We start from the raw sequence: 11,970 nt of genomic DNA, 5'->3' as shown, positions 1-11,970 counted from the left end.
ATAGAAATATATATTAAACGTACAAATAAGTAACACTTTCTCCACAAAATGAAATACATCAGCAACTGCAACATAAAAATACATACAACTCCTAATCTTACACAGTAACATCACAAAATAACATTTGAAAACAAATTCAAATCACAGCACTGTGCTTTGTAAAGCCACTAACAGAATTGTATGAGTCATATGGAAGGCTTTTTATGTATTGTGTGCAAATTAATATAAACACATTACGGTTAATCAATGAGCTTTGTATAGCAAGTCCGCACAGTGCAAAAGAATTGTTAAAAGTTTAGAATTACATACATACAAGAACAATGATCTTACAAAATGATTTACAACATCAATTGCATTCTAACAAAGTAATTGTCTGCAAAGCTTTGAAAGTGTATGTTTCAGCTTATTGATTGTCATATCAAACTCTAAAGTGTGTTAATTGCCATAAGTTAGTTAGTGGCCGAGCAGAAGTTACACATTAAAATAATAGGCAATATTAAATGCAAAATCATTTAATTCTTGGGTAGTTTTTTGATTAAAAATGACAACATTTTGACAGATTTTAACCCAAAAATGCCTTCAGACAAAACTTAATGTTGTATAAAGGACGGTATAAGTGCTGTGTAATACTAAAAAAATGACTAAAATGAATAGGTTGCCGAAATGTGGAGAAGAAATATAATACCAGAGCAGTTGTTTGTGACTGGTATCCACTTTATATGTTGTATCTTATTTGCAGGCACATGGCAGAGATGAAACAAATGGAACGGAATGATGTTTGATTAGCAATATACCTGGTAGTAACAGTTTACAAGTGTTTGTCCGCTCAAAGATAAGTATCCTGCGGCCAATCCTCCGAAAGGTAATCGTTCCATTCCTTGATCATCTCTTCAATTGGCGGGCCGTCACCTTCGAAAGTGGACGGGATTTTATCGGCTTTTATCATTTCCTGAAGCTTCTTGTAATCCTTCCCGTGAGCTTGAATCCTCTTCATAAACTTCTCCTTGACAAAGACCCTACAAATTGCCATTATCACATCTATGAATTTGCCTTCGTTGAGCATATGCAGCGCCTTAACACGCATCGGCATGGCGTCTTGCCAGATTGAATTCATGCGAGCGAGGGCGGTCATCGAAATTTTTGTCATGATGCTGATGTTAAAGCCCTTTAAGTCGTCAATACTTTGCATCCCACAGATCTGATTTCGCTCATCTTCAAGTAATTTCTCCAAGGTGAGAACTCCGTAAGCTGTGAGATCGTAAAGATCCATCTCAGGTTTGATCAAACCGTTACGATTTATCAAAATGCACGACCCATCTTTTCCGGCGTTGTTTACTGCACAAAGCACACCAGTATCAAATATCTCCTTCATTAGAACCGGGTTGTTAACTTTATCGAAAATCTCATGAAAATCACGCCTTGTCTTGTGGTAATTTTGCAAAACCACCAAAGCCTTCTTCTGATCAAATTTTTTTGCTCGCAGAAATTTTAAGATAAACTTGTCATCTTTGCTTTTAAGGGGTCCATACTTTTCTTCTTTATAGCTTTCACGAAGTTGGTCGATTGCTTTCAGTCTTTCGTTGTTATCTCGCGGCTCATTGAGCTCAGTAACAGCTTTTTCCAATAATTCTGGACTCAGGTTGCATTTATAGCGACTCATCTTTCAAAAAAGATTAACTGTAAAAAATGACATGAACTGTAATTTTAACAGAGAAAAAATATGGTATTTCAAAAAAATAGTCCAAAAACTAAATTCTAAGTGGTTTATTTCTAAGGAAAATATTAGCATAGCTAAATAGTAACTTAAGTCAAACCACATTTATAACAAAGGGCAAGAAAAAAGCTATAAAAAATTGGGAACTCTATTTATATATTATGATTTAACTACAAACATACTTTCTTACCGTTTTATTTTACGTAGATAAAATAAAATACAATTTTTCACAAAAACAGTAAATATCTAAATAAATTTGGCATTATAATATTGTCAGACAATAGTAAAAACTCACATTTATAATTCTACAAGCTAAACAAAAATACTGTTAAATTTTTTTTAGTGCATTTTAACTGAATAATTCGCCTTCCAGCTGTTAATTTCTTTACTAAGTAGAAATAATAGAAAATCAATACATTAGCTAGTTTCTGCAATGCTACAAAAACTTGAATAAATGTCCTGACGAACAAACTCTTTCAGTCTGCTTCTATCAGTACCATGAAGTTTTATTCTTTTGAATAACTTCTCCTTCATAAAAACCTTACAAATTGACATCACAATGTCAATGACACGTCCTTCATTGATAATATGCATTGATTTTACTCGTAAGGGCATTGCGTCTTGCCAAACTGCGTTTATTCGAGCAGGTGTGTTTGGGGGATGTTGTGCGATTATGCTGATGTTAAAGTTTGCAAAGTCTGTGACCGATTGAAATCCACAAATTTGATTTTGCTCATTTTCGAGATGTTTTTCTGCCATCAAAACGCGATAAGCTGTCACGGCATAAATATCAAGGCCAGGTGGAAAAAGTCCACTTTTCTCCCAAACTACACAAGATCCATCTGAGCCTCCATTATCAATAAACTCAACAAAGTTACGATCCGACATTTCCTGCATAGTTACTGTGTTTTCATAGTGCTCAAAAACTTCTGAAAAGTTTCTACGATTTTTGTGGTAATTTTGCAAAACTTTTAAAGCCTTTTGCTTATTAAATTTTTTTGCTCGTAGAAATTTTAAGATAAACTTGTCATCTTTGCTTTTAAGGGGTCCATATTTTTCTTCTTTATAGCTTTCACGAAGTTGGTCGATTGCTTTAAGTCTTTCGTTGTTATCTCGCGGCTCATTGAGCTCAGTTACAGCTTTTTCTAGTAATTCTAGACTCAGGCTGCATTCATAGTGACTCATCTTTCAAAAAAAACAATTTATGGTAAGAAACAAATAATTAATTGGAAAAAATATTGATTCAAAAAATAATCCAGGTAAACATATTATAAGTGGTTCATTTTCTTAAAAAGCAAGTTTTTTTTAGGAAATAAGCAAAAAATACTTTATATTGTTAATACATTAAACATTGCAATCAAAATATTTGAAAAAAAAACATTTTGGACCTGGTACATATTTTACCTAGTGGTATTAAATTCTTCCCTGGAAACAAATTCTATATTTTTTAATGTAAAAAGAACCAAAAACACTCACCTCCCAAATTCTGCTGCACATAAACAATAAAATTTATCCTAATTTCTGAAATACAGAATCCCAGGTTAGGAATATTTCATTAAGGCACAATTTACATTAGGCAGCATATAATTGCAAATATTGCATCAAAGATACTGTTGTATCACTTGAACGGCAATTAAACACAGTGAATTACTACATAGCTATTTAGTGCGTTACATGAACACAACATTATAATTAAGTTGCATAACACGCCTTAGAACACAAAATATTGAAGAAACTCATTTTACATGGCACCGGAAGTAGAGGTCACTAAACTATGACCTGCAGGATATTTTCTTAATGAAGATAAACTTCAGTTGAAGTGCTGTCGAGTGCAAATTAAACTAAATTTTGTTAAATTTTCTACAACAATTTGTTAAAAGTCACTAAAGTTTTTATTGCATAGTTAGTTGTATTGCCTTCGTTTAACGATAAGTTTAATAAAAATATTTTATGTGTCTCTTAATAAAAAGAGTTTGGTGACCCTTGACCTAAAGTGCAAGAACAAAACAAATCGACAATTACTATCATAAAAAGCTTCATAATTAAAAATAAATTCCCACTTTAGCACAATAGAATAATAAAAACAACAATAATACGCTTGTGGATTATTATTTTGGTGGGGTTGGAACAGTAAACATTGCAAACAACATAAAATTGCAAGAAAAACAGTGAATAGTGATAAACGACATGTTTAAAAGTTTATTCACTATATCTACACCCTAAATAAAATTGCCTATAAATTGTTGAGGTAATTTGAGTACGATTTTTGTTGGGCCTGTATAATTATCTAAGCAAAATATATCAACACGCATCAAGCATAAAACATAAATATAATAAAGAAACAAAATTTAGAGTATATAAAGACATGAAGAATTTTAATTCATTAGTACCAAATAAAATTAAAGATTGAAAGAGGCGGAATAAGAGGTTGCACCAATAACTGAAGCTTACAATATTTTGATTGCAACTCACAGTATTAAAAACAGTACTATTTACACGTTCTCACAGTATTATTAAGTCGAAATGGTTCTGATATTAATGTACTTTCAATCATAAGTATATACATATTTCATTTTAAGCTATACAGTCATTTAAGATTTACAATCTACCTTTTGTAAGAGATGGTCCTAGGTTACATTGGAACAAAGGTAAACTGTTTGAAAAGTACAAAAATATTACTTTTTACCCTGTTATCAATAAAATATTGAGTAGTTTCTAAGTTAAATGAACAAAAACATTAATTCAACAATTATATAAAAAATATGCCTAGTTGTTTAAAAGCACACTTATACCCTAAAACAAAAGGCTGTTTAGGCACAGGCACAGGCATTTACAGTAACAATTAAACTTATATAAATAACTGGAAATAAATTATTTTGGTTGAACTAGTTTTAGAAGTTCTCTGACACACAAATATAAACTTAAAACTTCAAATTATTTAGGCACAGGCATTATTGAAATGAGCAGTAATAATTGAACTCATATAAATACCTAGAAATAAAAAAAAAAATTACATATTTTTTTTCGGACAATTTACGTAAGAATTTATTTTTTGAATTAACTAGTTTTAGGAATTGTCTGATACAAACAAAACCTACAGCTCAGTGTCCTGTGACCAATCCTCCATGAGAGTTGCAACCCAGCGCTCCGTCAGATCTCCGAGGTCCTTTCCAGTCCCTTCGAAGTCCGGAGGCAAAACGGATGAGTCGATGAACTCGTGCATCGCTTTGTACTTTGCTCCGTACATGTGAATGCGATCTAAAATCTTCTTTTTCATAAACGGTCGCATAAGGGCCATTATTACATCATAGAACTTGCCCTCGTTGACGATATGTATTGCACGTAGCCTCATAGGAAGCGAGTTTTGGAGCGCCGCTTGCATCTTGGCGAGATCGATAAGCGAGACTTTAGTGAGAGCGCTAAGGTTGAACGAAGCACAGTCCTCGATAATTTCGATGCCGCATATTTGGTATTTCTCATCCTCAAGTAACTTCTCAAGCGACAGGATCGTGTAAGCGGTTAGGTCAAAGAGGTCGTGGTCACCAAGTTTTCGGACGCTGAGCAGCATACAACAAGCACCTTCCTTCGATTCACCATCAAGGATTACGATCATGCCTTTTTCCACGATCGGACCCATCAACAGCGGGTTTGAAACCTTCTCGAAAACATGTTTGTAATCTTTTTGAACTGCATGGTAATTTTGCAACGCAGATAGCGACTTCTTTTGGTCAAACTTCTTGGCTCGGAGAAACTTTAAAAAGAACAAATCATCCGAGCGTAAAAGAGCTCCGTGTTTTTCTTGGTCGTAACTTGAACGAAGCATATCGATAGCAGACCAACGATCTTCATCTAGTCGTGGTTCATTGAGTTCATTAACAGCTCTTTCCAATAATTCATCGCTCAATGTAAAATGATACCGTTCCGCCATTTATCTGGATTAATTATTCACTAATATATATAATATACAAAGTAAATTCTATTGACCTGCCAAAAACAAATTATAAAAATCTAGCATGATTATGCTGAAGCAAAACACAAAGCACAACATAAAATAATGACAAAGTGTTTAAAACTTGCTTTAAGTATTGCTAAAAAAAGAAAAAATCTTATTACTTTCATAAAGTAATAAGATAAGACAAACATATAAATTAGGGTGGAAAGGTGTGGCTAAAAACAAATTTAAACATTGTAAATTTAAAGTAACTCTCATTAGATCACAGTAAGTTTGCAGTAATACAATAGTTCTTCTAAAAGCACTAAGTTCTCAAAAAGTTCATTAAAAATGAATGAGATTAGCATTAAACACTAATGGACGCTATATTTGGAAGAGGAAACTATCAATAATTAAGTGCTTTTCATCCACAGTAAAGTAGATAATTGCATTATAAAGACACACATACAAAAACACAGTTGGCCTACATTTGACAATTAGTGAAAGATATTGACTTTTTTTTTTAAAACAAATGTAAATTTATTTTGAAAACGATATATTTTTTTTGTTGCATACATAATTATTTAAAATACATTCACACAAAATCTTCATTAACTACAAAATTATCCACAAATAATATATTTAAACAAACATTTTACAAAACTAGTTTTGGTAGTTGATTAAAAAAAAATAAAAAAGGTATCTAATCGAAAAACTTTAAGGTGTTTAAGTCAAATATTGTAAATTTTTTAGGAAAACAAATAAAAAACACATCTACAAATAAAAAATAATCATATCAGAATATATTTGTGCAAGAAAAGAAATTAAATATAAGTCAGTTGTAGCATAAAGTTAAAAACATTTATATTTCATCATATTTTCGCCATAAGGAACTGCCTGTTTCACTTTGAACCGTTTATTGCCTGGCAAGTATATTTATTTTTTTGTTATATAAGCAAACAGAACATGAACAAATATACCTGAACAGTAAATATAGAAGTTTTCTATTCAGCAGTTTACGCAGCAAATTAATTAGTAGCTAATGCAACCTTAGGTGGCACAGGAGCCACTCTAGCAATTACTACAAAGCACCTGGCATATTAACAAGGTTTAGTTTTTAAAACAACAGAAATCATGACATTTATGAAATCCAATTACTTTGTTTATGTCAGTTTGGATTACAAACAATACATTCCAAACCAAACAATAAATTAAGAATTTAAACAACAAATACTTATTACTTTGTCTGTTTAGACACAAGTGGTGATTTTTTTGCTTTATAGAAATCTAACCACTACCTTAATAAGTCAAAACTTTTTTGTGTCTTTAGTAAACTACTTTGACACCTTACTACATATTACTACAATTCCTGTATAATTTGAAGTTAGTGGACAAAAATTTGTTGCCTTAAAAATAAAAAAAACCTAAAAAAACATACTAGAAATAACACTTTAAATTATTTCCACCATATTATATAAAATATCAAACAACAAATATTAAACAATTCAAAGAACAAAATGATTGCCAACATGGTTTACCTTACGAATCAGATCGTTATCGGAGGTTTGCTATTTTTCACAAATTATAAAGTTTTTGTTTATAAATCATTGCACATAAATTAGTATTCCAGCTCTATAATGGAGTGTCCTGCGTCCAATCTTCTGTTAGCGTTTCAATCCATTTTTCGGCCAAACCTTCCAAATCTTTACCAGTTCCTTCCAAATAAGGAGGAAGTATGGATGGGTCAATGTACTGCTGTAAACCAGAGTATTTGCTTCCGTACAAATGAATACGATCCAGTATTTTCTTACGCATGAATGGCCGAACAATTGCCATCATGACATCATAGATCTTGCCCTCGTTAACAATATGAATAGCTCGAAATCTTACAGGCATCGCATTTTGCATTGCACCTTTCATTTTTGCTAAATCGGTTAAAGAAACTTTGGCAAGCATGCTTAGACTAAAACCGGCCAAATCTTGGATAAACTCAATTCCAGTAATTTGATACTTTTCGTTTTCAAGCATTTTTTCAACAGAAAGGATTCCGTAAGCTGTCATATCGAAAGGATCAACATCTTCACCAAGTTTTGCGGTATTGTATAGCATACAACAAGCCCCTTCTTTAGTCTCCCCGTCTAATATCATCATGACCCCCTTTTCAACGATGGGTCGAATAAGAGTCGGGTTTGAAACTTTCTCAAAAACATGTTTGTAATCTCTTTGAACTGCGTGATAATTCTGCAAAACATCCAGAGCCTTTTTTTGGTCAAACTTCTTGGCCCGGAGAAATTTTAAGAAGAACAAATCATCGGTGTGTAAAAGAGCTCCGTGTTTTTGTTGGTTGTAACTCGAACGAAGCGTATCGATCGCGCACCAACGATCTTCATCTAGTCGCGGTTCATTGAGTTCATTAACAGCTCTTTCCAATAATTCATCGCTCAATGTAAAGCGATACCGTTCTGACATTGATTTTTTTTTCGTTATTTTAAATGTTAATAAGCTTGTTATTTACAATTTCCCTGAGTAAAACAACAATGACATAAATGAACAATGAATAACAAAGTTAATTATTCAACATAAAAACGCAAATACTTTCTTTTTAAGATTGGAAAAGCAAAGTTATTCTGACATTAAGGTACCATAATTTAAATTGAGTTTCTTACATTTTCTGGAGAAACACTATTTTTTTGAAAACACAGTGTCTGTTTACTTGTTTACATAAAAATACCACTGAATATACAAACAAAAAAGATACACACGCTTTTCAGCACAACATATCACTAGGTAATTAAGCAGCCTTTTGTAAAATTGTATCAAAAACATACTGGAAAAGTGTAAAGATTTATATTGTTTTGCTAAAATATTAAATTAGCACTGTATAGGACATATATGGATCTATCAAGCAATTGATTTACAAATAAAATTAGTTATCCAACACTTTATTTTAAGAAACCCCAAAATAGGACACAAAAGTCTATTTTATTTTACGTAACCTTAATATCAAACTGCGGAGAAAAGGTATGTACTTTGGCCTCTTTTTAACAAGCTACTTGTAAGGACAAACAGAGATCACATGCTTGTGATCAAACAATGCTATTTATGTTGCTACTAAACAAACATTAAAGAACTTTTCAAAGCCATTTTGTGACACACTGACTAAATTAATCCCTTGATTTCTTTTGATAGAAACAACATGTAACTTACTAAAGGACTATTGATTTTGCAATGGCATTTTTGCAAAAACATACTAACGTTAACAATTCCACATAGATGGGTTAACACAATCAAGAGAGACCAGTTATGGGATAAAAGTTAAAGATAAAAACAGATAATTAAAAATAAATAAATTACAAGAAATTGATTGAGGTCTATAAACTAATCTAAAAGGACAAGATCAAATGTGTAAAATATATTTAGAGGTAGTTTACAATAAAGCTATATGTTAAAGCTAAACCAATTGCAAAAAGGGATTGAATGTGCAAATGAATTTTTGTTAAAAGCTATAACACTGTTGGCAGGTGCATGTAAACTAAACTGGTGACAATCTACAGACAAAACTTAGAATCATATTAATTGCTAATTAACAGAAGGGTAAAAAGCCAATTGCACAGGTTATGCCTTTTAAATATAAGCAAAACTCCAATCAGTAAAAGCCTTTACAAAGGTAAAACAATTGTCTAAAAAGACAAAATAATGAAAAAAACGTTGTGCATAAGTTGTGTCAATTACAAACTAAACACGTGGTCTTAGGATATGCTTACAAAGAATAATTTTGCGGGAACTATCACACAAAATGACGACTTTGAAAGTCACAGTTGAGCCACCTTTTAAGAAAATCTGCTTCAGTTAGAAAACAGCGAGAAACATTCGCCTAACTTGACATTTTAGCAAGAAAAAAGGCTTAACTTAGCGATGTTGTTAATTGTTGAATACACCCTTCCTGGGGAAATAAACCTGGGGAAATAAGAAAGGCGAAAGAGAAAAAACATCCTGTGTGTTTATGGTGGACCAACAAGAGACAAAACAGTCGTTTTGCGTTCGATTTTGGTTTTGTATTCGCTTCAGACGCGTCACCTAATTACATTTAAAACATTACCGCTTCGGACGGTGAGTTAAACCCTGACAAAACAAACAAAAAACGATAGTTGCACTACCAAACCTCACAGGTAAACACAAAATCTAAATTTAATTGATTATCTATTTTAAAGTTTGATTTACTCAAGCATTTATTTGTCCTTAATGTTTAAACTTTTCTAATTCTTTCGCACCAAACCTGGTTTGCAGAAATGGTGTGGGGTCCAGTTCCGTTGATGTAAGGCGGCAAAAGTTTCTGGTCAACTTCATCGAATATTTTCTCGTTTTTTTTTTTCGTGCAGCTTGATCCGCCGAACAAGCTTCTGATCATAAATGGTTTGAAAAGTGCAAAGAAAATATCATAGATCTTGCCCTCGTGGATTACCGTTGTTCACTGATGCGTGACCTAAACGCCGAACTGTGTGTTTTTAACGTTTCGCATTCATTCTATTTTATACGTCTTACTAATAGTAAAGCAATAAACTCAACAAAAAAGATCTAATTTTTTTTTCATTTTATTTAAATGCACAAAATTGACAGAATTTTTTTTGATTAAATTCTATCAAACTAACTAGATAAAATACCTGCCACAATGTTTACATAAATTTCAATAAAATATTTTATGTGAGTCATTTAATAGCAGCTACCACCCAACAATCAGTCTGCATTTCATGTTTTTGTTTTCTTGCTGTATCTTAAAATGGGTAACACTAATTTACGGAATGATGAATGGTCGGAACGCTCACTAATTTAAGTGTTCCCTTTAACACAATTATTAAACCAATGCACAATATTTGGGTTAGGGTGGGGGTTAGCGTTTGGGTGAAGGTGGGTCAAGTGTTATTATATTTAATAATAATACTGTGAGCGTTCCGACCATTCATCATTCCGTAAATTAGTGTTACCCCTTAAAATTACTTTTGCTTAATTGTTTACTTTTAAACTTGCTATTTTACTAATTACCAGGTGTTTGTGTTCAACAACAACAAAATGCTTTTCAAATTGTTCCCTAATCATAACAGATTTATTAGGTTACACATCAATCCAGAATGCTTATCCACGTTTTAAAGCAACAACATTTTAATATTTAAGGACATTTTACTTTAAACGGCAAAGTGTTCGTAAAAGATGATGAGAGGCACGAATGTAATTTCATTCAAGCTACTTTCGCGTTGAAATATGTTCTACATGATTATTGGATTTAAATACAACAACGAATCCCCTCAATGTAACAACATGCTATTGTGACGTCACTAACGCTGTTATTATAATTAACAAGTTATTATTAATAATAAACATAATATTACTTGACCCACCCTCACCCAAACGCTAACACGCACCCTAACCCAAACAATAAGCGTTGTGGTATGCGGTATTATTTTGTTTTATTTTTTGCATAACTTTTCACGTACATAAGTGAAAGAGCGCCGAATATTTTAATATTTCATCACAGGCGAATGATGTGCTGGACAAATATTATTGATTAAATATATTGATTAAAATAGTTTGAAGAATTTAGAGAAAAATAGCATTTTAATACATTTATTTATTTTATAAAGAGGTTTTTATCAAAAAAAAACACAATCAAATAAGATTAATTGATAAATCATAAAAGATTTAAACATCAAGTCAACAAAGTATGCATAATACATATATATTATCAATTAACTCAATTCACAATACTCAGTAGAGTTAATAACGAAAAAGAGCCTTTCAGTCCAGCTTACATCTAACTGTCACGGGGGATTCACGGGACTGACGCAACTCTTTTTTTTGTGTCCTTTTTAACTTCCGTTACAAAAACATACGATTAAGGTCAACTAAGGTTTAACGTTTTAGATTCACTCGTCAGATGGTTGTTCAAATAAAAAATAGATAATATACGCGCGTCTTGTTTGTGAAGCAGATTTTATTGCCAAACATGGCTTAAAAGTGTTTTTGAGTCGCAGTTCATTAAAAAAGAAGTTAAAGCAATTAAATATTACTTTTGTCACAAGTTTGACAAATGTAGTACGTGTTCACCAGAGCGGAACAATGTAAACCAAAGAGATGTAAACGAATGACGAGAAAAACGATAACATTAGCAAAAAAATTATTTAATTCTGCAAAAATATGATGAAATCTGTAACTTTTACCAATAAAACATTGTTTTTTTAATTAAAAATGTTTTAAACCTTGGCCAATGGCTTAATAGTCGTATTCATCTTATTTAAACAAAGGAAAACAAGGGCCATATCAACTAATTTGA

At 32.0% G+C, this 11,970-nt stretch overlaps 4 protein-coding genes across 4 annotated transcripts; all 4 read right to left on the bottom strand.

The window, feature by feature from the left end:
• Positions 1-86: 86 nt before the first annotated feature.
• LOC146134690 (alpha-tocopherol transfer protein-like) lies at positions 87-3,235 on the bottom strand. Its single transcript, XM_083396577.1, has 2 exons — positions 3,191-3,235; positions 87-1,677 (listed from the first exon to the last, which is right to left on the bottom strand). Exon 2 carries the CDS (start codon positions 1,658-1,660, stop codon positions 827-829), a length of 834 nt encoding a protein of 277 aa, XP_083252703.1. The 5' UTR covers positions 1,661-1,677; positions 3,191-3,235; the 3' UTR covers positions 87-826.
• Positions 2,132-2,899, bottom strand: LOC146134691 (alpha-tocopherol transfer protein-like). The gene has a single exon (XM_083397882.1). It carries the CDS (start codon positions 2,897-2,899, stop codon positions 2,132-2,134), a length of 768 nt encoding a protein of 255 aa, XP_083254008.1.
• Positions 3,236-3,320: 85 nt separating the features above from the next.
• LOC146134689 (alpha-tocopherol transfer protein-like) lies at positions 3,321-5,682 on the bottom strand. Its single transcript, XM_083396578.1, has one exon. It carries the CDS (start codon positions 5,640-5,642, stop codon positions 4,809-4,811), a length of 834 nt encoding a protein of 277 aa, XP_083252704.1. The 5' UTR covers positions 5,643-5,682; the 3' UTR covers positions 3,321-4,808.
• A 189-nt stretch (positions 5,683-5,871) lies between these two features.
• Positions 5,872-8,214, bottom strand: LOC146134688 (retinaldehyde-binding protein 1-like). Its single transcript, XM_083397286.1, has one exon. It carries the CDS (start codon positions 8,112-8,114, stop codon positions 7,278-7,280), a length of 837 nt encoding a protein of 278 aa, XP_083253412.1. The 5' UTR covers positions 8,115-8,214; the 3' UTR covers positions 5,872-7,277.
• Positions 8,215-11,970: the final 3,756 nt, after the last annotated feature.

The sequence above is a fragment of the Ascidiella aspersa genome, chromosome 9, assembly GCF_963924565.1.
Source record: "Ascidiella aspersa chromosome 9, kaAscAspe10.2, whole genome shotgun sequence".
In the NCBI taxonomy this organism is placed as follows: domain Eukaryota; kingdom Metazoa; phylum Chordata; class Ascidiacea; order Phlebobranchia; family Ascidiidae; genus Ascidiella; species Ascidiella aspersa.
Note: the sequence above shows the minus strand (reverse complement) of the source record. Positions and strands in the feature narration are given on the sequence as shown.